The 25,746-nt window shown below is 54.0% G+C and overlaps 1 protein-coding gene across 1 annotated transcript in view; it reads left to right on the forward strand.

Annotated features, from left to right (window-relative positions):
- The first annotated feature begins 1,824 nt into the window (after nt 1-1,824).
- UNC13A (unc-13 homolog A) overlaps nt 1,825-25,746 on the forward strand; it is a 67,362-nt gene continuing 43,440 nt past the window's right edge. The window contains exons 1-9 of the mRNA XM_081092454.1: nt 1,825-1,983; nt 12,163-12,192; nt 12,835-12,934; nt 14,699-14,816; nt 16,916-17,039; nt 17,607-17,680; nt 18,504-18,558; nt 20,403-20,438; nt 23,464-23,671. Of these exons, the coding sequence (XP_080948580.1) occupies nt 1,962-1,983; nt 12,163-12,192; nt 12,835-12,934; nt 14,699-14,816; nt 16,916-17,039; nt 17,607-17,680; nt 18,504-18,558; nt 20,403-20,438; nt 23,464-23,671 (767 nt within the window). The 5' untranslated portion in view covers nt 1,825-1,961. The remainder of the gene's footprint in view (nt 1,984-12,162; nt 12,193-12,834; nt 12,935-14,698; nt 14,817-16,915; nt 17,040-17,606; nt 17,681-18,503; nt 18,559-20,402; nt 20,439-23,463; nt 23,672-25,746) is intronic.

The following is a 25,746-nucleotide window of genomic DNA, read 5'->3' on the forward strand; positions in this document are numbered from 1 at the left end:
CAGGGAGCTAGAAACATCTATGAGAGAGAAACATCAATCAGCTGTCTCCTGCACACCTCCCACTGGGGATGTGTCCACAACCAAGGTACATGCCCCTGACCGGAATCAATCCTGGGACCCTTCAGTCCGCAGGCAGACACTCCATCCACTGAGCCAAACCGGTCAGGGCTAAAATCACTTTTTAAAAAATGAAGAGCTTCTGCCCTGGCCAGGTGGCTCAGTTGGCTGGAGCATTGTCCCATACACCAAAAAAAATTGCAGGTTCGACTCCTGGCCAAGGCACATACCTAGGTTGGAAGTACGATCCCTGGTAGGAACACCAATGGGAGGCAATCACTCAATGTTTCTCTTTCACATAGATGTTTCTCTCCCTCCCCCTCTCTCTAAAAACAAAAAGAAAGCATATCCTTGGGTGAGGATTTTAAAAAGTTAAGAGCTGCTGTTCAGAAAATGACACCATTAATAGAATGAAAAAAAGCCCCAAAGTTGAAGAATTTTTACAACACATGAAACCAACAAAAGATTTGTATCTAATATGTATAAAGAATCACCAAAAAAAAAAAAAAAATAGAAAAGGGGTCAAAATTTAAAAATGGATGAAATACTTGGACAGGGATTTATTTCACCCTAAGAAGAAACCAATAATTACATATAAAGTTCCACCCCATGAACAATCAGAGAGCAAATCAAAACCAAAAAGAAGTACCACTTCACCCCTCCCACTTTGGCACAATTAAAAAACCTGGACAATTCAAAGTGTTCGCAAGAACGTGTAGCAACCGAATGCTTACATGGTGGTGGTTCGATGTAAACTGCTGGAGCAACATGGAAAAGCAATTGGATGTTATCTTGTGAAGTTGTGCATGTGGGTGTCCTATGATCAGCCATCCTTAACCATGTTCACCAGCCTGTATTTCTGAGAATGGTCCTAAATTCTTTGGTTGTAATAAACCCAAAGTGAAATTTTAATGTCCACCAACTGAAGAATAGTGAGTAATCAATGGTGTACTTATTCGAATGAGTACTATATGGCAGTGAAAAATGCATGTTGCACCCACGACCTCTGGCACTGTTCTAGGCACAGGAAATACACAGTAAACAGGTTTTCGGGGGGGCACTGACCTACATGGAACTGCCCAGCGAGATGTGTAGGGAGGGGCGGTGATCAGAGCTGTGCCAGGGACAGGACCCAACCAGGAGAAGCTGGGGTCTGGGGTCATCCAGAAAGTAAAGGCTCAGTTTGGGCGAATCAGGGAAGGCTTCCTGGTGGAGGGTATGTTCGAACTCACCACTGATGGATGAATAGGAGTTTTCCAGTTATACAAGGGAGTGAGGATGGGATCCGGTCCGAGCGTATGCACAGATCCACGGGCTGAGTGGCTTAAAGAGAGTGAAACAGACACACGGAGACTTAGGCCGCGGCAGAGACACAGAGACTCGACAGAAAGAGGCTCAGAGGGCGACCATGATGGAGAAAGACATGGAGACAACGATTCAGAGAAACAGAGAGACCCAGGGAGACCAAGAAATAGCAAAACAGAGGCAGAGACAGAGGCGTAGACAGAGGAACAGAGATACTCAGGGCGAAGAGCGGCAGCAAACCCACAGAACGATTCCGGGAGACAGGAGAACCGGGAGGGAACCTGCGTGGAGGCGGCCGCCCTCAATCACTCTGTTTGGGGAGCCCCAGCCCGGCTCAGGCCCTTTAAAGTCCCCCTCCCCCGCTCACCCCACCTCCCCCCCACCCCCGCCGCCGCGATCAGGCGTCCCCGGCCCCGCCCGCCGCCTCGCGTCAGCCGCACGTCAGGCGCTGTCCGCGCCCCCGGTGCTGAAGCAAGATGGCCGGCGGCGGAGGCCGGGCCCCGGCGTGAGCCGAGCGCGGGCGGCAGCCCCGCCATGCACCAGCCCAGCGGCCGCTGAGCCCGACCTGACCGAGCCGGCCCGCCGGCGACCCCGCAGACATGTCGCTACTTTGCGTTGGAGGTAGGAGGCCAGGCTGCGGGGCGGTGGCCAGTGGGGACCCCGTTGGCTTCGGGGTCCGTGTGGATGCGGCCGGACCCCGGCGGGGAGGGGCGCCGAACGGGATGCACGCGGCGGGGCTTCTGCAGAGGTAGCCCCGGTCGGCGCGTCGGGGCGCGGGGTCGGGGCAGACGCCGCTGCTGGGGGTCGTGTGGCCGCGGCTGCACGCGGAGGCCGGTGTGCGCGCCAGCAGGGATCGGGGCTCCATCTGGGACGGTCTAGACCGGGCGTCTGTGCGGGACAGGCTATGAGGGGGCCCCGAGGAAGGGGCTGACCTGGGAGCTGGAATGGACCCTGCGGGGCGCTAGGAAGGAGTCCTGTGCTGTGGGCTGGGCGGCGGGTCCAGACCCACGCGGGCTGAGTGCAGAACTGGAAGAGGAGTGCAGAGGAGGGTCTCCACCCTCGGGCGCGTGAGATTTGGGTAAGAGGCTCAGTCCTGGGACAAGCGCGAGCTCGAGGAATCCCGCAGCCCTGGCGGTGGAGAGGGCTGGGAAGGGGCTGGGGAGACCCCTCCCACGCCCTGAGCCGGCTGTGATTGGGCTCCTGGGGCGCTTTCTCAGTTAACTCTGGCTTCCCGAACTGGGGGCTGGGGGAAGGGGCTGAGGGCCTCCCGGCTCCCGACCCTCTCGCGCTTCAACACGCGTGGAGGGCCTTCTCTGCAGGGAGCCGACCTCTGGGAGGTACGGTGCCCCTCTGCACCCCTCCCGGCCCGTCCTCACCTCATCCATTTTGTGCATAAGGGAGGGAAAGAGAGGTGGGTGAAGCTATTTTGGGGCCGGAACGCCATCTGTATACCGAGGCCCACGCCCAGGCTATGCTCTGCATCGGGTTGGCGGAGGGAGGACGCGGGAGGGGCCAGGCGGTCCCCACCTCAAGGGCTGGGCTGGGGGGGGGGGGGGCGGGAAGCCAGCCCTCCAGGACCCAGGCGTCCCGGGCACCCCTGCTGAGAACTCGGGCTTTGGGGGACCTTGGGCGCCACCAGGCTTCTGGAGGTCTCGACCTTGGGTATTGGGACGGGGTCCGCCTCCCCAAACCCTACTCCCTTCAGGAAGGCTGGGCTGGGGGAAGAGGTGTGTCAGCCAAGTCTGAGATGCCTGGCTTCGGGAGCCCTTAGGCAGCGGGGAGAGTGTGTGTGTGTGTGTGTGTGTGTGTGTGTGTGTGTGTGTCGGCCTAGACGCGGGGCGGGCGGGCGGGGGTGGGGGGGGGCAGGCCCGGGAGCCCGGAACGGTCCCCGCCGCCCCTCCCCCTCCCCCTCCCCCTCCCACACCTCCCCCTCGGCCTTTCCATTCACAAACCCAGCCCCGCCCTCCTGCTCCCCGCCGCGGTGCTTTCCGTGTGCAGAGCGCGCCGGGCTGGGCTGGCGGGGACGCTGGTGTTCTTAAAGAGACATGGGCCTCCCTTCCCTGCGCTCGCTCCCGCAGGCGGGGCTGGGTGGCAGGCGGGCCCACAGGATCAAAAGTCTACTCATCCGCTCTTGGCCTATGGAGTTGGGGGAGTGGAGAGGTGGAGCGGACCCCCCCCCCCCATGTCACTTCCACCGACGAGGCCTCAGAGGCCCCTCCCGGCCCCTCCCTCCTCTAAGTTGCCTCGCACGTAGGGGAGGTGGAGTGGGGTGAGGCGTTGGGTGGGCTGGCACTGACGCGCGGAGCCTCGGTGGTGGCTCCTGGCTGACTTTCTGCTCTTCCCACCTCTGCCTCACATCCTCCGAGCTGGGTTCTTCTGGAAGGTGTGCCTGGTGAGAGAGGGGAGCGTCTCATCCTTAACTCTGACGCAAACAGGAGGCCGGGCTGCGGGGGTGGAGTGAAGGGGGCAGTAAGCAGAAGAAGGGCGAGGCGTCCTGAAATGGGTGTCTGGGGGAGGAGTTGTGTTGGACGACACTGGGGAACTTACTGGGAGGGAGTCACTAGCGGAGCGGGGGTGGGGGTCGCTGGGAGGGGCAAGGCTGGGGACAACTTGAGGTGTAAGGGGAGCAGTATGACGCGGGGAGAGGCTGCGGGAGACACCGGGAGAAGTGGGAAGTGAGGGAAATGCTGGGCGCAGTGGGGGTGACCTGGCGACAGTGGAAGGGGAGCATGGGAGGAGAGAGGACAGAGTGCAGCAGGGGAGCTGGGCTGGGAGGGCTCTCCATGGGCCTGAGCTCAGCCTTGGAGCTGAGGAAGTACCTGACCACCCACCCAGGGGACACCCACATGCACCCGTACCTGTGCACACGTGAGCTGGCACCTTCATACCCAGACTTGCCCTGTGTGCACAGAAAGGCTCAGGATCCAGCAAGGCTCCATGAAAACCGCATGCCTGTGACTGCACACATGGACAAATGTGCACATTCACATGACCATGTTGACACATGCACATAGTGTACCTGTATACAGGACACAGTCTGGCTCCACAGACAGGGTCCCTGCAATATGAGTGTGTGTCTGTATATGTACACACACGGATCCACATGTGTTTGGTGTGTGTTCACAATATCCCTGTTTCATAAAAATCTGCTCATGCCCTAAAATACAGGTATGTACCCATACATACATGCTAGGATCCCAAATCTCTAAGAAACACATATGTATACACATAAGCACATGCCAAGCTATGTGTGTGCAAACATGAAAGTACCTTCCTGGACACTCAAAGCAGCGCCTTTGCACAGGTGAATGATGACGCATGCAGAAACATGCTTATGTTTATAGCTTCACAGGAGTGTGTACATGCATGCAAGTAAAAAAATACACATGCCGTAAAACTGCATCACACAATCTGTAATACTGCCAACAATACATTTTAAAGTAATAATGGAAAAACCCAGACTTCTCATCATACTAAAATGCTTCTCCGTGGTAATATTTGAACCCAGAAATTGAAACAGATTTTTCCCGTTTTTATTTTTATTGAACTTATTAGGGTGACATTGGTTCACAAAAACATACAGGTTTCAAGTATACAACTCAATAAAACATCATCTGCACACTGAAAAAAACCGCATCACACATACACACCAACGTGTGTTTGAACCTGACACATCACCTACAAGCCCACACGTACCTAAGCTCACACATATTAGCATGTTCCACATACAGTCACATCCTATTCCCCAGCACATACATGCAGACCCTCACCTGCATTCAGATACTGCACATGAGCACATGTCCTTCATGCATGCACACACACACATGTACACACACCTGCCCGCCCTGGCAACACAAGCAAATATACATGCAAGCTTACATAGATGCAAGCTTACTTACCTCACACCAACACATGTGGACTGCCTTGCCTCTGCCTCCTCTCCTTTCTTTCTTTACGTGGAATCCATTGTTCCCACCACCACCAATTCGCTCGCTAGGTCTTAGCAGAGTCCTGAGGCCGCAAATAACAAGGACCACTGGTTCCTCCATGCAGTCATTCATATATTCACTCAGTAAGCGTTAATTGAACACCTACTATGTGCTAGCCACTGTTCCTGGCTCCAAAAATCCAGCCCTACTTCTGGCCTCATATTGGTGGGGTCAGAGTGGGAAGGAAAGGGGAGGGCTGAGGGAGTCTGGGAGGGGGCATCCAGTGTTCTTTTCCTCTGGGACGCTTGCCCTGATATCCCCACCACCAACTGTTTGGTCTCAGAAGATGAGGGGACGCTAAGAAGAAGGAAGGTGTTGCTCTAGGTGGAGGGAACAACACATGCAAGATCATGGTAGAGTCGATTCCGTTCTAGATTTTCCTGTGTGCTGTGCCTCGTGGCATTTGGCCAGGCCACTCAGGGTTTTAAAGGCTCCATAAATATTTGATGAATGAATTTTGTGTACAAATTAGCAAACTCATATAAGGATGAGTTGGCCTCACAACTAATAATATCAACAAGAAGCACCATTTACCCAGCGTTCTGCAAGCAATTGTTGAGGACTTTTGTGCTCATTGGCCTCTTTAATCCTCATAGCAAGTCATTTTACAGATGAGGAAAACTGGGGCTCGTACAACTTGCCTTGGACCACAACTTGCCTAGTCAGAGGTGTAGCTGCCTGACTCCACAGCTGAAAATGGGAGGAGGTTAAAAGATCAGCCAGCCTCCTCTCAGCCTCCAGGACCTGGGAGACACCCAAGTCCCTTCCATGGGGTGAGAATCTGTGCTGGGATTGCCTTCCTTCATTCACTCAGTAAACAGACATGTCATGATCTCCTCATTCATCGTGGCTGTTCTCCTGTCCCTCCCCAAAGAAGCATTCCCGAATCCCTCTGCTCCTGGCTGCCCTGTTTCTGATTCCACCCACCCAGGAGGTGTGTGCATCTGGGTCTTTGCTGTCACCATCCTCAAAGGATCCCTTCAAGGTTGGCTCTGACTCATCTTCAGGGCTTCCATCTTAGCTGCTTTCATACCTGGACTTCACGCTCCACCCACACAGAATGGGCTTTCTCTGTAAGGTGCCAACCAGGACATCCTGAGTCCAGCAGGTCTGGGTTTGTATCCCTAGCAAGTTCCAGACGCTCATCATTCCTCAGTGTGCCCATCTGTAGAATGGGCACACTAATAGTGCCCACTGCCTAGGTTTGCTGGAACTGACCAGTGAGATGAGGCACACAGAGCCATTGACACAATACTTATTCTGTGGAAAGTTTTAATAAGTGTGAGCCAAAGACAGGAAAAAAATCAATGATGGTGTTTTTATTAATGGGGCTTAACATCTTTCTTGAAGGGGGTCCATGGGTGTAGGACATTTCCTGAGCGCTCACTGCGTTCTCAGGCCTGAAGAGGGCTCAGGAGTACACACACAGGTGGCAAAAGAGGTGCCGAGTTCTTTGAAAGTAGACGGTCGGGGACTGTGAGTTCAGCACCATGGACAGTTGCCTGGAGGGCGAGTTCAACTCAGTGAACAGCGGGGGTTGGAGGGGCGGTGGAGAGACGGAGGGTTCAGCACCTTGGACAGCACGGGGGCTCTTAGCAGGGCCTTTGGAGTTTCGAGTTTCAAACCAGGGACAGCACCTGTGCTAAGCTGGGCCAGATCTGGCAGCAGAGCTATGGGGAGAGGAAATGAGTTATTTATTCATTTAATGATCACCCGCTATATGCCGGGCCTCGTTCTAAGTGGTAGTTGGTAAACAAAAAAGTAACAAGTCCCTGTCAGGTTCTTGGTGTGTTTCCTATACCGGAGGCTGTGGCTTATTTCTGTCTTTGGAAGTGAAGAGCCCTCTCTCCCAGATGCAAAGCCATCAGGGCCAGCATCTTTATCACAAAGCGCATGTCCACCACCAATATCACATATGAAACCACCAAACGTTCCAAAAACATTTTTCTGAATTCTCTAAGCTTCACCCCCACCTTGTAGTATCTTCTGACACCCGGTAAGCATGTCCTGTGGGGGGGTGGGGGGTGGGGGGGGAAGCATTCATACATTTGTCTTGAGGGCTGGAATCCTCTACTCCCCACCCACACCCCCAGGCCCGGCATAGGCCAGGTGCCCCCAGACCGGAGTCCACCTCAATTAGAATCCAGGACTGTCCAGGCCAGAGGCACATAAAAAACCCAGCCCAATAACAATAGTACCGGTACTATTGCTAATAATAGTAGCCCTGGCCTGTGCAGCTCTTGGTTGGAGCAGGTTCGATTCCAGATCCCCAGTGCGGGAAGCAAACAAGTGACGTTTCTCTCTCACATTGATGTTTCCCGCTTTCTTTCTTGGAAATAAATAAATAAACAAACAATTTTTTTTGTTGTTGTTTATTTTAAAGAGGAAGGGAGAGGAAGATAACAACATCCATGATGAGAGAGAATCATTGATTGGCTGCCTCCTGCACACCCCACCCTGGGGATGGAGCCTGCAACCCGGACATTTGCCCTGATGGAGAATCGAACCATGACCTCCTGGTTCATAGGTCGATGCTCTACCCCTGAGTCACGCGTCCTGGGCCCCCTCTCTCTTTAAAAAATCAGTTTTAAAAAACATAGTAGTAATGATAGTATAATAATGCTGATCCTAATAATGATGAAGAAGAAAGGGAAGAGGGAGGAAGAGAAGGGAAGACGAGAGGAGGAAGAAGGGAGACCAGCTAGCTCTACCTCGTCTGCCGGCGCCTATGGGAGTCCCGAGCCCCGGCTCCCGATCCCACGGACTCTGCCCTCGCCAGTGTCCGCCTGTGCACCCACATTCATCGGTCAGCATGGATAGGGTCCGCAGGGGCCGCGGAGACCGCGGGGCGGGCTGTGTCCGGGCCTGATGAGGTGTCCGGCGGCGTCTCCGGCTGGCGGGCCAGAGGGGCCAGCAGCGGGCACCGCCCCCACCCGCCATTCCCAGCGGCCGCGGCGCCCACGCCCTCTGCGCCCAGGTTATAAATAGCCGCGTGCGTGTGACCAGGAGCTTGCGGGGGAGGGGGGCGCTCCCGCCCCAGTGACTCCAGCGCCCCGCGAGGGCGGGGAAGGGGCGGGCACAGATGTGATGATGACGGCGGTGAACGCTGGCGGTGAAAGCCACGGTGACTTGGGAGCGTTTACTGATGAGAAGGCGGCGGCGGCGGGCTGGGGAGGGAGGCGTAGAAAGAGACTTGGTTCTCTCTCCTCCCTCCAAGCCCGCTCCTCCCCTGGCTGCCTTCCAGATACTCCCCACTCCTCCGTGCCCCTCCCACCTCCGGAGTCCCCTCCCCCACAGAGCCTCCTCCCCCACAGAGCCTCCTCCCCCTCCCTCTAGCCGACACCTTGGTATGAGCTCCCAGCCCGATAAGTCCTCTCCCGACCCTCCCTGAGCCCTCTTCCCTGACCCTCCATTCCTTTCTGAGCCCCCTCCTCCACCCTGAGCCCCCCTCCTTCCTCCGAGTCCCCACGAGGAACATATATAGATACCGTTATCCTAGACTCCCTGGGGCCCTGAGCCTGGCCTCTGCCCTCAGAGCTGGACCCCCCAACAGTCTCCCGCCGCTGGTGGACCCCAACTGAACCCATGGCCTTCTGCCCTCAGCGGCTCAGGCAGCAGGAAAGTGGGTAGAGGAAAGGAGGGGGGACAAGAGAGCCAGAGACAGAGGGAGAAGGGGAGGAGACAGAAAGGCAATGACAGGGATGGAGAGAAACAGAATTGGGGGGGGGGAGGCAGGGAGAGAAACCACACACCCCAGCTCCCCATCAGGACAGGATGGGAGACAGACTTTGGGCCATGGGCCTCCTCTGAGCCCAGTCCCAGATCTGTGAAAGGGGGTACAGTGGGAGCTGCGGGGTGGAGCCCAGGCCAGGTCAGGCTAGATCCCAGTCAGCCCCTGGATCTTCCCAGGGCCTGGCACCTCCCCCCCTCCCCCCAGCTTCCTCTGTCAGACTCTTCTTTCCCAACTTTGCCAGTTCTCTCCCCTGCCGGCCCTTCCTTGTGGAAATCTACACGTCTCTCTTTGTGTCTCTTTGTGTCTTTTTGTGTCTGTCTGTCCATGACTTGTTATCTCCACTCCCTTCTTCCTCCTTTTCCTTTCTCTCCCGGTGTGGGTCCCTCTGTGTGTGCGTTTTTCTCAGCCCCTGTCTGTGTCTCTTCCACCGTCTCCCTCTCCGCTCCGTCCCTGCACCCCCTCCCTTCGCAGAGTCATCAGGTTTGCAAGCAGGAGTTCCCCCAAGGAGGGAGGCTGGAGCTCCTGGTGCACACCACCCGAAGCGCCCCTGAGCTTCTCTTGACCCCAGGGTTGAGGGGCTGGGTGGGTTAGCTCCCTGTGAGCTGGATATAAGAAGGGGCCAGTGAGATGGGGGTTGAGCATGCGTCCAAGAGGGGGGCCTTTGCACGAGCCACGGGTGGAAAAGTGAGGAAGATAGGAAATGGTGACTGATTCGGGGTGTGGGGGAAAGAGACAGACAGAGACAGAAAATACAGGGGGATGCCCTAACCAGTTTGGCTCAGTGGTTAGAGCGTTGGCCTGCGGACTGAAGGGTCCCGGGTTTGATTCCGATCAAGGGCATGTACCTTGGTTGCAGGCACATCCCCAGTAGGGAGTGTGCAGGAGGCAGCTGATTGATGTTTCTCTCTCATCGATGTTTCTAACTCTCTATCCCTCTCCCTTCCTCTCAGTAAAAAATCAATAAAATATATATTTTTTAAAAAGAAAATACAGGGGGATACAGAAGGACACACACACACACACACACACACACACACACACACACATGCCAGATCTAGAAAACCAAAGAGAATAAGTCAGAGTGAGACAGAGATGGAAGTCCAGAGAGGGGGGGTCACTTCCCTAGGGTCACACAGCAGGTAAACTGAACCTGACTCCACCTGAGTCCACATTGAACTGGTGCTCACCTCTCCCAATGCCCAGCCAAGGAAGGGCTCCAGGGTCACTCTACCCCTCAAACCCAAACCCAAGTGGGGGTGGGGTATGATGCCCGACCATTTACAGGTGAAGTCCGGGTCCTTGGAGGCATAGGAAGGCACTCGCTTCTTCTCTTGCTCTGCAGCTCTGAGGCGCTCACTCGGTGTTTGTGAGTCCATCCACCTCCGCACCCCCACCCCGCGACAGAACAAACTGTATTTATTGACAAGTGTTTGGAACCACTCCGCTTTATTTTTTCCCACCGGCTCCGTTCAGCTGCTTTTGCATGATAGACATTCAAGTGATCAGGACAGAGACATGGACAAGATGGGAGGCTGTGGCATTTGCCCAGGAAAAGGCCAAACCTGACTTTCCAAAAAGAAGAAAGAGCCCTAGCTGGTTCGGCTCAGTGGATAGAATGTCGGCCTGCGGACTGAAGTGTCCCGGGTTCGATTCCGGTCAGGGGCACATGCCCAGGTTGCGGACTCCATCCCCTGTTGGGGGTGTGCAGGAGGCAGCCAATCAATGATTCTTTCTCATCATTGATGTTTCTATCTCTCTCTCCCTCTCCCTTCCTCTATGAAATCAATAAAAATATATTTAAAAGAAGAAGAAAGAGTAGAACCACAGATTTAGCCTCCAACTTGCTTGCCCAAACTCTTCAAAATGTACTGGAAATCACAAAGTTTCTGTGGAGGGTGCCGATGCTATTTGTGTAGGAGATAAAGTAATGCCCGTGATTGCCGAGGCCAGACTGTCTCCGGTGCCTGCTGATGCTGGCTGCACGTGGGAGGGAGAGTGGGGCTGGGGTAGATAGAAACCTCTTCTTAGGGTGTAATTTTTCGATGAGTCTGATTTTGTAACGTGTGTATATTGCCTGCTCAAACAAAAACATTCCCTCGAAAAGAAAAGAAGGGAGGAGAAATGTGGAAAGGAGGAGGGCTCCGTTTGGTAACACGTTTTAGGTGGAGGTGGAGCGTGAACGGTGGAGAAAGATGTTGGGGGCAGCCGCAGGGTGCAAGAGATGTGGCAATGGAAAGTTTACTATCCTGGGCGAAAAGCCAGCAGAGAGTGAAATTGCTTCGAATCCCTTAGGGCTGTGGGTTATGTGGAATCTGAAGAGGCTGGACAACATGGGACCCTGACATGTATTCGGTTGCACCTTTCCAGGCGAGTGGGGCTGGACAAGCTCTAACAACCTCCCGCCCAGGACTGGGAGGTCCTGTTCCACCTCCTCCAGTCTCCTTTGAATATTGAACCCCAAACCTTGGGAGTGTTTGGTAGGGCAGACTGGGCTAGACAATTGGGGAAGAAGCTTGCTAGCTTGACGGGGGATGGGGTCATTGGAAATTGTCTCTCCCTCCGTGGCAATCCTGGAGAGCTTCCTGTGGGAGGCCTTTCCTGCCACCTGCCCAGCTGCTTCTTTAGAATCTTGTTCAATGGAAGATAAAGCCAAAGCTGGAGGGGAGAAGCTTCAGGGGAGTTTAATAGGGAGGGAGGAGGGGCAGGGATTGCTCCCCGGGTTTAGATTCCTTCCACCCCTGGGTCTGCCTCTGCTCATCTATCTGATGGCTTCTCTCTCTCCCTCTCATCCCTGCCTCCCTCCTCTCCTTATTTTTCCTCCTCTCCTGTCTCTGTCTCTAATTTCACCTTTGTCTTTATCTTGTTTTGGGTGTTGTTGTTTTTTTTCTCCTGTTTGGTCTCTGCATCTGTCTCTTTTGCTTTCTATCCTTGCCTCTATCTTCTCTCTGTTTCTTTCTGTGTCTCTCTCCTCTCTGTCTCTCTCATTATGTCTCTGTTTTGGTGTCTCTCTCTGTGCCTCTGTCTCTCTCCTCCCTGCCTCTCTCCCCATCTCCCTTCCCTATCTGTCTCTCTCCACAGTCAAAAAAGCCAAGTTTGATGGTGCCCAAGGTAAGTGGCCTCTATACCTGTCCTGTCCTGTGTTGTCTGTCTATTTGTCTATCCATCTCCTGGAGAGACGGGAAGGGGGTCTGCGCCATTGGTGGGGACTTGGGCTGTGTCCGCTAAGCATCATGGAAAGTGTCAGACATGGCCTGTGGTCCCAGCAATCTCCTCACATCCCCTGAAAACCCCAGGGTGGGTGGGGCTCACCCTGAGCCAATGGCCCTTTCCAGGATCCCAAGGGATAATGTGGGACTCTTAGATCAGCCTCCAGGTGGGGAAAGTGAGGCTCAGAGAGATGAAGGTGTTTCTTATAGTCACCTTTGTTCCCATCTGGGGCCTCGGTCTTTCCAGCTAAAAACCAAGGCTGGTGGACGTAGTTATTTTTAAGCAGCAGGACTAGGCATTCCCAAATTCCACGTCTCCCTGCACCAACGTCCCTCCCTTGTGCTCTGAGGGACTGGGCCTAGGGGGAACATTGGGGACTGGCCTGTGGGTGGGAGGAATGCACAGAAGCAGAGTGGTATGTGGAACCTGGGGTGGCCCCAAGCACACACAGCCCCTGGGGGATCACACAGGTTGTCTAGAGCTTAGGAAGGGGCACCAGGAGTGTCTGAGCCCCTACACTAACTCCTGCTCTCACCGCCACAGAGAAATTCAACACATATGTGACCCTGAAGGTGCAGAATGTCAAGAGCACGACCATCGCGGTGCGGGGGAGCCAGCCCAGCTGGGAACAGGATTTCATGTTGTGAGTGGTTGGTCCTGCACAGCCTCAGCCCCTGGCACCTTGCTGGTCCCACTGATCCGTCCCTTGGTGTCATCTGGGACTCCCCTTCCTCCTCCCTCTGCCCCATGTCCGCCCATCAGCTTTGTCTCCAAAGCACTTCCCAAATCCAGCTACTTCCCTTTATCTCTGGTGCCGCCAGCCTCCGCTCTGGCCTCCTGCTGCAGTCTGCCTCCTGCAATCTGTTCTCCAGGCAGCCACAAGGATATTTTTAAAACTGCAAATCACATCCTGTCACTCTCCAAACTTGCCTGTGGCTCATCAACCTCAGAACAAAACCCACGCTCCTCCCCTCAGCCCCCAACGAGGCCTGGGCCCTGTGACCTCCCACCGGTATCTCTCTCCATCTTTCCTGGCTCACCTGTCCCAGCCACAGCCACCTCTGCGAGGTTCCTCCCACACGGCCAGCTTGTTCCTGCCCCAGGATCTTTGCACTTGCTCTTCTCTCCTCCTCCCTGCCCCTCCCAGCTGGCTCCTTCTTACACTTCCTGTCTCAACTGTGTTAACTCCTTAGGGAAGCCCTCCCCGACCATTACCCCCAGCTGCAAATGAAGAGTAATTTCAAGCCTGCTACTAATTGTTATTTTAGTCATTTGTGTGAATTTTGGACATATTTATGGCCCCTGACCCTAAACTGTGAACTTCAGGAGGGTGGGGCCGAGTCTGTTTTTGTCGCTGCTTTGACTCCCATGCCAAGCACGGGGTCTGGCACTCAATAAATATTTGCCTAATCACTGCATGAATTCATGACCTGGTCTCTCCTCTTGACCTAGAGCCATCCAGGGCCTGCCTACTCTGATGATGGGAACATGTGCCATGCTCTCTGCTAAGGCTTTGATAAAATAAATTTGCCCACAACACTGGGAGAGAGGATGCCACTGTAATCCTCATTTTGGAGCTGATGAAACAGAGGGCCAGAGAGGCTAAGCCACTTGCTCAGGTCACACAGCCTGTAGGTGACAGAGCTGGGGTTTGGACGCAGGCAGCCCTCAACCCCCAGCTGGGGCCTGTCAGCGGTGGAGGCCACGAGAGAACCCAGTTAGGATCCTGGAGCAGAGGAGCATCTGGGGAAGGGAGGGAGGAACTGGCCCTACGATTCTTGGGCCAGTAAATGGGGAGGGACAGGGTGACCCTCAACTCTTGGAAAGCCAATTGCTGAATGACCAGGTCACAGTCAACAGATATATTCAGGGAGAACATTCCTTAAGATAAACCTTTGGCAAGTTGGTAAATTCAGTGAATTGGACATTCACCAAGGTTTCCCCCCAAATCTGCCTATGTCTAGAGTGGGGCCTGCAGGGAAAGTGCTCACGGATAGGGTCATTGATACGCTCAGGGATGTCCCCGTGCCATTGGAAAGGGGTGACACTGGGAAGGATGGAGTCTTCCCAAATGCCCTTATCCTGGGATACAAAGGGTATTTGGGCATCTTCCTCGCTTAGCTCGCATTCTTAGGGTCTGAGGGCTTGAGCTAGGACCAGGCATGTTGGGGTGCAGAAGGTATGTGATATCTGTCCCAACCCTTCCATCCCCGCTTGGAACCCTGGTTCGGCTGTGAGACCCTGAGCATGTAACTTAGCCCCCTGACCTCAGATCCCATCTGTGAAACTGGAATCACTGTGTTACCTTCCTGGCGAAGACTCACCCAGGCCTGGGTGGAGTGAGCTGACTTGTCCGCGTCTCCCCGCCCTCCCTCCTGACCCTGCCTGCCCCCTCCTCTCTCTGCAGTGAGATTAACCGCCTGGATTTGGGGCTAACGGTGGAGGTGTGGAACAAGGGCCTCATCTGGGACACGATGGTGGGCACGGTGTGGATCCCCCTGCAGACCATCCGCCAGTCCAATGAGGTGAGTTCAGGGCTGGGGGTTGGGGAGGAGTGCCTGGGAGGAGCCAGAGGCCAGTGGCCTAACCTCGATGGACCTTGACCTCCTGCCCCTGATAATGTTCATGTAGACACGGGGGCTGCGGTGGCAGCTCCAAAGGGTCTAAACGCTTTCCGTCTCATTTGCTCTTTCCTTCCATGAGCTTTCACCCCCGGGCCCAGGACAGCAGCTGAGAACCACCAATGCATCAGGGGAAGGAAAGGGGGCCAGAGGGAGTGTGCCCTCCAAACTAAGGGCCAAACCTGGAGGCTGCTGGTGGCATTTCACTCGCTTCCCATTGGCCAGGAATTAGTCATGTGGCCCCACCTAGCTGCAAGGGAAGTCTGGGAAATGTAGTCTTAAGCTGCATAGCCCTGGGCCCACCTAAAAGTGTGTTCTTATGGAGGAGCAGGGAAAGGATATTGTGGGTTATTAGCACTTTGTGCAGGAGGAAGGCTACTCCTGACGGTGCTAGACAGTAACCTTGGTCTCCCGGCCTTAAGTTTTTCCCTCCATTCCCCGCCCCCCATGCTTAGCCCAGCAGCACCTCACACCCCAGGACTCTTTCCTGCCCTCCCTCCCCATCTCCCTTGGAAGCCTTCTTTTTTTTTTTTTTTTAATATATTTTATTGATTTTTACAGAGAGGAAGGGAGAGAGATAGGGAGTCAGAAACATCGATGAAAAAGAAACATCGATCAGCTGCCTCCTGCACATCTCCTACTGGGGATATGCCCGCAACCCAGGTACATGCCCTTGACCGGAATCGAACCTGGGACCTTTCAGTCCACAGACCGACGCTCTATCCACTGAGGCAAACCGGTTTCGGCTGGAAGCCTTCTTGATGGCACACATTGCCAGCTTCATCTCCCTCCACACCCCAACTTCCACCCCTTACAGAGTCCCAAAGAAGGCCTCTGCACCTTCCCATATGCTGTTACCGGGATGCCAACTTCTCTTCCATTACCCCCTAAGCCAGCGGTTCTCAACCCGTGGGTTGCGACCCCTTTGGGGGTCGAGCAACCCTTTCACAGGGGTCGCCTAAACACATCCTGCATATCAGATATTTACATGACGATTCATAACAGTAGCAACATGACAGTTATGAAGTAGCAGCGAAAATAATTTTATGGTTGGGGGTCACCACAACATGAGGATCTGTATTAAAGGGTCATGGCATTAGGAAGGTTGAGAACCACTGCCCTAAGCTTAGCTCCCATGCCCTGTCCTCCAGCAATCCCTTCCTACCCACCCCCACCCCTCAGCCCCCCTCCCTCCCTCTGATCTTATCCTGGCCTCCCAGGGCAGAAGGTGTCTATATCAAATCCTGTCTCCTGTGACTGTGGACTTCTTGGGGATCCTGAAATTGCCCAGCGTGGGGTAGGCATAGAGGAGGCACCAGCAAGGGTTTATTTTTAATGAATGAATGGAGAGGGAGGAAACGGGTACAATAGTTCAGGCAAGTGAGTGCAAAAGGAAGCCTGAGGATGACCCAAAATTTCCTCAGTGACCGCCCCCCCCCCACCCCCCGAGTGTGAGGAAGGCCTGGTCACCTGTGGCAGCAATGGCCGATGCAGAGGATCCTGGGCTACTACTTCCACCCCTACCAGCCTCTCCCTGGGGCTGCAGAAAGCAAATGCCACACAACATCATGCTCATTTGAGGTGAAGAAGCTGAGGCTCAGAGTAGACCCCACCTGCTGAAGGATTTATGCTCCCTGAACCCAGGGGGACTGGTTCATTCACTTGGGGAGGGGTTTCCTTGCTGGATTGTGGGAGCAGCAGGGCTTTAGATGAAGCCAGGGCTGCATAACTCCCGTGAGGGATGAGGCGTGGTTGTGTAACTCCAGGACTGCTCCTGCTGACCCCGAAGGGCCCTCTCTCTGGGTCCTTGACTCTGAGTTCCCTGGACCCACAAAGTTGCCTTGCACTGAGTCTGTTTCCTCATCTGTAAAGTGGGGGGTGTGGCCCTTGCTCTTGGGGCGGGGTGGGATGGAGTGAGGGAGACATCTCATGTGAGCAGATACCTCATCCACCTCGCCTCACCCAGGATCCTTACCCCTGTCATCCCCCCCCCCCATATCCAGGACGGCCCTGGAGAGTGGCTGACCCTGGACTCCCAGGTCATCATGGCAGACAGTGAGATCTGTGGCACCAAGGACCCCACCTTCCACCGCATCCTCCTCGACACACGCTTCGAGCTGCCCTTAGGTGAGTCTGGGGGCGCAGGACCCTGGCCCAGTCCCAGGAGAATGGCCAGGCCCGGCTAAGCCCACACAACCCTCCTCTGAGGACAAGGCTTCCTCTCCCCAGGGGAGAGAGTTTCCTGGGTTTCAGCCAGTCAGCTGAGATGGGCACCAGCTGCGCACAGAGCACGTTCCAGCTCCTTCAGGTCACCAACGGGCAGTCAGTGCTCTGACCCACGGGACTCAGGTCTGAGCCGTCCGGGCTGGTCCTTGAGGAGACATTCTTCCGTGGGGGTGAGCTGGGCTTAGAAGACAGGCAGAGGCTGAGAGGCACACCCCCCTTTCCTGGCAGCAGCTTGGTTCTCCCACATCATCCTTCCGAGAACTCATGGCTCCCCCTGTTGTAATGCTAGGGTGCACCTTCTCTCCCATCCCCATCCATCTCCAAGGCAGCTGGGGCCGTGCTGGGTAGGGGCCCCACCCTGTGCCTCCACCCACCGGAGACCAGCCCCGTAGGCCTGCAGGCGGCATCGGGTGGGTGCTGAGGGGCAGGCAGGGGCTTCCAGGCTCACAGCCAGGGCTCCCCTTGCAGATATTCCCGAGGAGGAAGCTCGCTACTGGGCCAAGAAGCTGGAGCAGCTGAATGCCATGCGGGACCAGGACGAGGTGGGCATTGACATGGGGCGGGGGTGGGGGGGGCGGGCTCTCTTCTTCCTGCGTCCGTCTCTTTTGTCTCCTCACGTCCTCCACTGTCTGTCTCTGTTTCTCTCTCTGCTGGTCTTCCCCGGTATCTGTGTCTCTAACTCCTCATAACCCGAATAGATCAGGGACTCATGTGGTCCAATCTCCAAGGAGGATGTCAGCCAGGAACACACAGTCTAACAACATAAGGATGATGCCAATGGACTCAAGTTCTTCATTTTTCAAACACCCTCAAGGGCATACAGGGGCTCCGGAGCAGCTCTCACACCCCCTCTCTGCCCCACACCCCTCAATTCCTCAAGTCAGACTTTCCTAAACATTCTTCTCTCCCACCAGCCTCAGCCCCTGTACCTCTGACCTTCCATGCACCCCTTCTTCTTCTTGGCTCTGTATCCCCACAGTGCAAAGGCCCAATATGGCCCAGGAGACAGTCTTTAGAAGGTGAGGGCAAGGAAGAAACAGCAGGCAAGATACAACCCTCTTTAGTGAGAGGTGGAGAGCAAGGGGGCAATGCTTACATGGGAGTAATTTTTGTCCAACCTCATTTCTCTCTCTCTCTCTCTCTCTCTCTCTCTCTCTCTCTCTCTCGTCTTGTCCTAATCTCTTTTTCTTTTCTCTATATCTGCGTCTCACTGTCTCTGTGCGTACCTGTCTCCCTCTGGGAACATTTGTATCCTTCTTCTCTAGAGGGAGAGGGTTTGGGAGACACGGGGAGTCAGGATGGCCATCCTGGTCCCCTGGCTCTGGCCCCCTCTGAGATGAGCCATCTTTCCTTCCCTCCCTTCAGTACTCATTCCAAGATGAACCAGACAAGCCTCTCCCTGTCCCCAGCAACCAGTGTTGTAAGTACCTGTCGATTCCTCTCTTGGCATCCCTTCCCCACCACATGACTGTTGTGTGTCGCAGGTCAACTCCCTTCCCTTCCAGATGTGGGCCCTAAGAGTGGACGGTACCCGTTCACAGTGTGGTGGAAGGAAGAAGAGATGGGACTTGGGTTTGCGTTCTGCCTTGGCACTGCACAGGCAGGCCGGTGGCCCTCTCTGACCATTGGAGTCACTCGCTTTGAAATGGGGCACCTGACAGCCCTTCGCTGTGAGGGGTCCCAGGACATCTAGAGGCTTAAAAAACATTTTGCAGACTCTTTAATCCCATTACTCAAATCCTAGATGAGGACCTCTTTCATGGAGCCAACACAGGCCCGAAGCAGCCCACAGTCAGAGGGCACAGACAGTCACTGCCAGTCCTGCCAACACGTGTACAATAGGTGCACGTACAATGGACAAAGCTGTTTCATTCGCCCATGTTCTTAGATGGAGAAACTGAGGCCCATGAGAAGAAGCAACTTGCCTAAGGTCACGCACCTGGCAGGAGGCAAAGCTAGGACTTGAACCTGGGTCTGAGGGGTTCTTCCCACTGCACCGCACCTATTAGTGCTGATAACGCTCACGTTCCTCTGCCTACTGCCCCTCGTCGAGGCTGGAGTTTTCAAGATTGTTCATGTTCCTTGGCCCTGTGGATGCTCAGATGTACCCAGACCAGGTGTCCACGGGCCAAGGAGGAGAGGCCTCTCTCCTAAAAGTTCCTCCCCGAGTCCTCTAGAGTGGAGAGGAAGTGACAAATCAGAGCCTCAGGGCAGAACCCGAACCCATAACACGTTGTCCCCACCCCGAACCTCAACCTCTTCCTCCTTTCCATCTGCTTCCTTATCCCCCTTCCCTCCTCTCTCACAGTCTCCCCCACACCCATTTCCCACTCCCCCACCCCATATGCCCAGGATGGAGCCTCGAGAGGGGGGGAGGTGCTCAGGGACTGCCTTTGGGGAACCCTGTTCTGCCCTGACTTGGGTATGTTACCATGAAGGAAGTTTACCAAGAAGGTCACTTGACTTCCCTGCCTGGGGGGAGTCATCACTTCCCAGAAGGAATTATAAGCGCCCTCCCCCATGAATGGGATCATTGAAGATTGTGGAGGGGGAAGGCCAGTCCAGGCGGAGGCAGGAGCCGATGACAAAGAATCCCTGGGCAGATGGGCTAACATGAATGGTGGGTTCAGTTCGGGAATAGAGACCCACCTCCCAGCACTTACCTCCAGGCTTTCTGGGAATGTTTCAAAGGAGTCAGGATTCCGGTGCAAGGCATTTCCCCACAACAACAGGGAGTGATGGAGAGAGATGTGGTTCTCTTCCTAGCCCCGAAGCTCAGAGGCTGTGCGACTTCAGGCTGCTCATCCCACCTCTCTGAGCCCTGTTTCTTCCCCTGTACAATGAGCAGAATGATGGGGCGGGGGGTGGGGGGGGGGGGGAGAGAATCACCCAACAGGCGTGTTTCCAAATTTAGGATTTCCAGTTCAATATTGCTTTCCTTACGCACGAGATGGAGAGGGAAGGAGGAGGGATTGCTGACCTCAGACTTCAGAGCTGAAAAGCCCTTATCCTCAATGCCCCTTGTTACCTCCTGGCTGAGCCTCCTCAAAAGATGGAGCTATCCAGCCTCCCTCCCAGGGCGGTGGGTGAAGGCGGGACGCATGTCAGTGGTTGAAGCGCTACTTGGGGACGATCCTCAGTTTGAGAGGTGATCTGGGTCCTGGGTGGGAGAAGGCGATGGGGAGAATGAGGAGGATGGGGGAGCCCCCTCCTTGTGTCCCCCTACCTGCTCCCTTTTATTATCTCTGCCCCTTCTCTTTGTAGGCAACTGGAATTATTTTGGCTGGGGTGAGCAGCAGAGTAAGTACTCGGCTTGGCGTTCTGGGAGGCCTCAGGGAGGTGGGCGCCTTGGCAGCTCTGAGGCGCCCGACCCACCATGCAGGGAAGCGAGGAGCCTGTGGCTGGCACGCTGGGGCCAGAGTACTGGCAAGACCCCTTCTGTGCCCTCCTGCCCCCTGACCGCTAACCTCTGTCTTGGGGGTCCTGCTCTGTCTGGTGGGAAGTGGGCACTGTCAGGGGGTGGGAGGGTTCAGCTGGGAGGGATGGGCATTGAGCAGGAGACTGGCCTGTCTCCAGCTGGGCACTGTGACCTCCATCCCCCCCTCCCCATGTGGAACCTCCTCTCCTCTCCTGTGACGCCTTCCTCTTTTTGTCTCCCCATCTTCCTTCTCCGCCTGGAAAGGTCACGCGGGGGTGTGGGTGGGAAAGAGAGAGGGTCTCAGACAGAGCAGCAGGGCAGGGCTCCCCAGGCAGATATCATTCCAGAGACCCCAGCTGCAAATTTGCCCCCCGGGGAAGGAGACAAGACAAGCCCCCCCATTTGGTTGCCCAGTTTTCTCCCTAAGGAAGAGCTTCCTTATCGCCATGTCCTTCCTCTTCCAGAGAAGCCCAGTTCCTTAGTCTGAATATGAATCTCTCCTCCACCAGCGGGGGGCTCCTCCCCCATGGGTCCCCTGGCGGACAAGCTCCACCCCCTCTCCCTCCAGGACCAGGGGAACTATTTACACTTACTTTGATCCAAAACACTTTGTCAAAAACAAGTCTGTCAGAAATTAATTTGGGCAGAATAGGCATTAGGCAGACAAGATTTGGCAACAACCCGTTTGGCACAAACAATATCATCAAAAACAAAGATGTTTTTGCCTTGGCCAGTGTACTCAGTGGTTAGAGGGCAGGCCTGCAAATGGAAGGGTCCTGGCTTCGATTCCCAGTCAAGGGCACGCGCCTAGATTGCAGGTTCATCCCTACCCTAACCCCCTACCCCCTGCAAGGGCGTGTGCGGGAGGCAACCAAGTGATGTGTTTCACATCGATGTTTCTCTCCCCCAAGCCCCGCACCTGCTGTTCTAAAAGTCAATGGAAAAATATCCTCGGAGTGAGGCTTAAAAATAAATAAATAAAGATAATAATTAAAAAGAAGGAAAACAAAGATTTTTTAGCTAAAACCAATTTGGCTAAAGCTGGTAATTGGGTGAAGAGCAAAGACCATGGGACCAAAAGCAGACCTTGTTGTTGAGACACAGGCGTCTGAGAGTTGGAAGCAGCAATTTTGCTAAAAAAACAAAACACAACACGCACGCACACACACACACACACAAAACTATTTGGTAAAAAGCAGAGTCTGGGTAAAAACAAAAAGAATACAATCAAAAGCAATTTGCCCCTCAAAAACAGACAGTCCGTCAGAACACACACACACACACACACACACACACACACACACACACAGCCTCCCTCATGTGATTTGGTTGAAAACATCTTGGCTTTGTCAATGTCAGTTTGGTAAGAAGAACACCGAATTTGGCCAAAGACCCAGATCATTGAATAGACAAATTGTCCAGAGTTTTAAGGGCGGGGGGCGGGGGGTCATCCAGGTTCCAGGACCCCCCCCCCCCCCAGGCTTTTACAGGATCACAGTTTCACTCTGAATCCAAACAGCTCAGCCATGGACGTTTGCACCTGCCTCTGCCTGTGATATCAGTGCTGACGGGACGCAGGGCCTCCGAGGGCCGTCCTGTCCGATGGGAACGGGATGAAGAGCCTGTAGGTCATAGTGGCCCAAGTCACACGAGAGACCAGAAACCAGAGTTGCCGGCTTGGTAGGGCGAGCTTTGCCAGCTGAAAAGGAATGAAGGTTTTTCTGAAGGCAACATAACTTAGGGAGTGAATAGCATCCTGCGTGAAGTATGAATTAACTGTTTAAATTGACCACATTTAAAAAATGGAACCTCTTTGTCGAATATATAGAAGCAGGCACAATTCCCTGGAAAAGAATTAAAAGGTAAAATAGCAAAGAGAGAAAAATAAACAAAGATCTAGGAAATGAACAAAAGTACGTAAAAGCATAGAAAGGGGCAAGCCACCCCCCTGGTTTTAAAATCAGCAGTGAGGATCAGCTTTAGCTCAAGCGGTTACTTCGGTTTCTGCTCGTTGCGGATACATCACCCTACCTTAAAATCAGCAGTGAATTGATGCCATGGGCCTGTCCAGTCAGGGTTTCAACTCTTTTGCACCCGTTTTCCACCCAAGTGTTGCCTTCTAAGTAAATAGAGTCTGTCCTGTCGCACAGCAACCTACCATCCCTTGACACCGTTTTCTTCTTACTGAGAAAGAAAGCCCGTGCTCTTTTTGCTAAGGAAACCAAATAAAACACTGTTTGATTATTATGTAACACTTGGAGTGTGGCCGCTCCCCCCTGCTCCATCTCAGTGATGGATTCTGGGCATGTGGTGGTCTTGCCCACCTACGGATCTAGTGCTTTTTGAGGTAGATGGTGCCTTGTCAGACCCCCTCTTGTCTGTGCATGAGAGTTCAGACCTGGGGTCTCCATTCTCACATATCAAGAAATCTCTTGATAAAGGGCTGTTGTACTCCACCTTGTCCTGATCTTCCTCTAACTTCCTTGAGTGTATGAATGACCCCTGTATGGGAAACTCACTGCTGATGGGGGCGAAAATTTTTTGTTTTCAGAGAGCCTGGACTTAGGCAAAGTCCATTCTTACATTTGAGCTGAAGGACATCCTCCAATTTGCGATTATCCTCATATTGTAAACTGGACCCCAGACTCTAGGTCCAGTTTGACCCATATAAGGCAACACAAGGTTTTCACCTCCCTTATTCTAAAGCCTGTACCTCTATTTACATGACCCAATACCCTTCATTCATTCTGGTAACGATTACTCTTCTTGGGTTAGCAACCAGTGAAGATCCCCTGAGTCTGAGATACTGCTTTGGCCCCATTGTGTGCTCTCTCTCTCTCATTCTCTCTCGTTCTGTCTCCCCCTCCCTCTCCTCCTCACTCTCTCCCTTTACCTCCTCTGTTCCAGATGATGACCCTGACAGTGCGGTGGACGATCGTGACAGTGACTATCGCAGCGAGACAAGCAACAGCATCCCACCACCTTATTACACTACATCCCAGCCCAATGCTTCGGTCCACCAGTATTCTGTTCGCCCGCCGCCCCTGGGTTCCCGGGAATCCTACAGCGACTCCATGCACAGTTACGAGGAGCTCTCTGAGCCGCGGGCCCTCAGGTAGCCGCCATGGAACTGAGGTCCTGTGTATGCGTGTGTGTGTGTGTGTGTGTGTGTGTGTGTGTGTGTCCAGCCCTGTCTCCTGGGGCGAAGGGAAGAGTAGAGGGCTGGAGGTAGTTGGGGTGTAGGTGAGTGGGTCTAGAAAGCAGCATTCACACTTTCTTGTAGGCAGTAGAGCCCTCACTTGACCTGGAAATTCCACAAGATTGAGAAAAGTGAGTCGCTTTGGCTGAAGAAAGAAAGTCCAGAGGCCCCTGAGAGGTCCCCCCTGAAATATGGGGCTCCTTGCACAGCTTTATTTTTTACAATAAGCATTTAAAGATATGTTTGTTTGTTTTTATTTTAGGAGAGAGAGAGAGGAAGGGAGAGAGAGAGAAACATTGATCGGCTGCCTCCTGCACACCCCCTGGTGGGGACTGAGCCAGCAACCTGGGCATGTGCCCTGCTGGGGCATCGAACCAGCGACCTCTTGATGCATGGGACAGTGCTAACCAACTGAGCCACACCAGCCAGGGTGCAATTCCGGCACCAGGGCGTCTTGCACGCCTCTAAAAAGGCCCTGGTCCCCATGTCCTCTCTAAATGGATTGGGGTGGGGCAGGTGGAGGAAGAGATGATATCAGTGGGGGGATGTGAAGCATAGTGATGATGAAAAAAATCCCAGCAAGCAGCTAGCCGGTGGTCCCAGCCTTCCTGGTGCCCCCTGACCCTGTGCTCCTGGCCAGCAAGCATGGGCACAGTGACTTGGGAGCTGTCCCTAGACCTGCCCAATAGGCGGGTCCCTGGCCCAGGTGGGCCATGCCACTGCCCGGTGCAGGTGCTGGTCCTTGAGCCTGAGAGGCTGAAACCTGAGCCTGCTGCCCCTCCTCACTCGCCCCAGTCCCGGCCTCCAAACAGAGCAATAACAAGCACCACGCATGATATTACACAGGCTGGATATTTGTAAAGCACTTCGACAGAAGACACCTCCATCCTTGCCGGAAGTTCTATCGGGCAACGTGAATTGTAGAGACTTGGGGTAAAATATAATTGAAAGGAAAACTTCATAAACTTTCTACTCAGACTTTAGCATTGACCAATCTAATTTTTTTGCAGGTATTTGAACAACTTTTACTTTAAATTTTTCTGTACTTTATATATACCATAGAACGCTTGGATCGTTTATAGACTGAATATTTTGGAAGGAACTTTTTAAAACACCGAACATCTACACCAGCCTCTATTTTTAGCTCTGAGGCAATGAAAGAACATATTCAAGGCAAAACATTGAGTACACAGGTGGGATGAGAATCAAGGGAGGAAGGGTGTTCCTGGCAGAGGGCACAGCAAGTGCAGTGGCCTGGGAGTGGCCACAGGTGAGGGTGTGGGAGGAACTGCAGAAGGCCACTGTGATAGAGCAGGGGGTGGAGATGGGGACAGAGAGAGAGACAAGGGCGGGGAGGTGGGGGGGTATTGGGGTTCTTGTTCCAGCATCAAGAAGGGTTCAGGAATCTGGAGAAGGCTGCACGTAGGTTAAATAGGAGTCCAGAGACGAAATATAATTTTGAAAGGCTTTGGGGGTCAGAGGAGCTTAGCTTAAAGGAAACTAAGATCTAAGATTTTCTCGTCTCAGGACCCCATGCTTTTTATTCACACAACTTGTCCTGAGGCGAGGCAGAGATATACACTTCAAAGGGTATACACAGGCATTGTCAGAATGGGGGGAATTAGCCTACGGCTGTTCCGGTGTTTGGCCAGTAGGAGGCAATAACATGTAGATTAAGATGCCCTTTAGCTGTCTGGCAGCCAAGCAATCATCCCTTTCCAGGTTTGGGGAAATGCCCTCAGCCATTCCCAACAGGTGACTACATGTGTGACTCAACCCTGCTGAGCCCCCAAGTTCCATCAACCTTTTGATGAAACTTGAAATGATGACATGCTGGAACTGGCTTCCGGCAGGAGGGTTTGGGCCGCCTGGGGGGTGCAGGGCGTAGCGTGAGCTTGATCCCAAGGGCACTAGGAGCCCGGTGGGGTTTGGAACAGGGAGGTACGCGATTGGGTTTATGATTCAAAGAGCCTCTCTGTGGCTTCCATGGG

The sequence above is a fragment of the Myotis nattereri genome, assembly GCF_964212035.1.
Source record: "Myotis nattereri genome assembly, chromosome: 5".
In the NCBI taxonomy this organism is placed as follows: domain Eukaryota; kingdom Metazoa; phylum Chordata; class Mammalia; order Chiroptera; family Vespertilionidae; genus Myotis; species Myotis nattereri.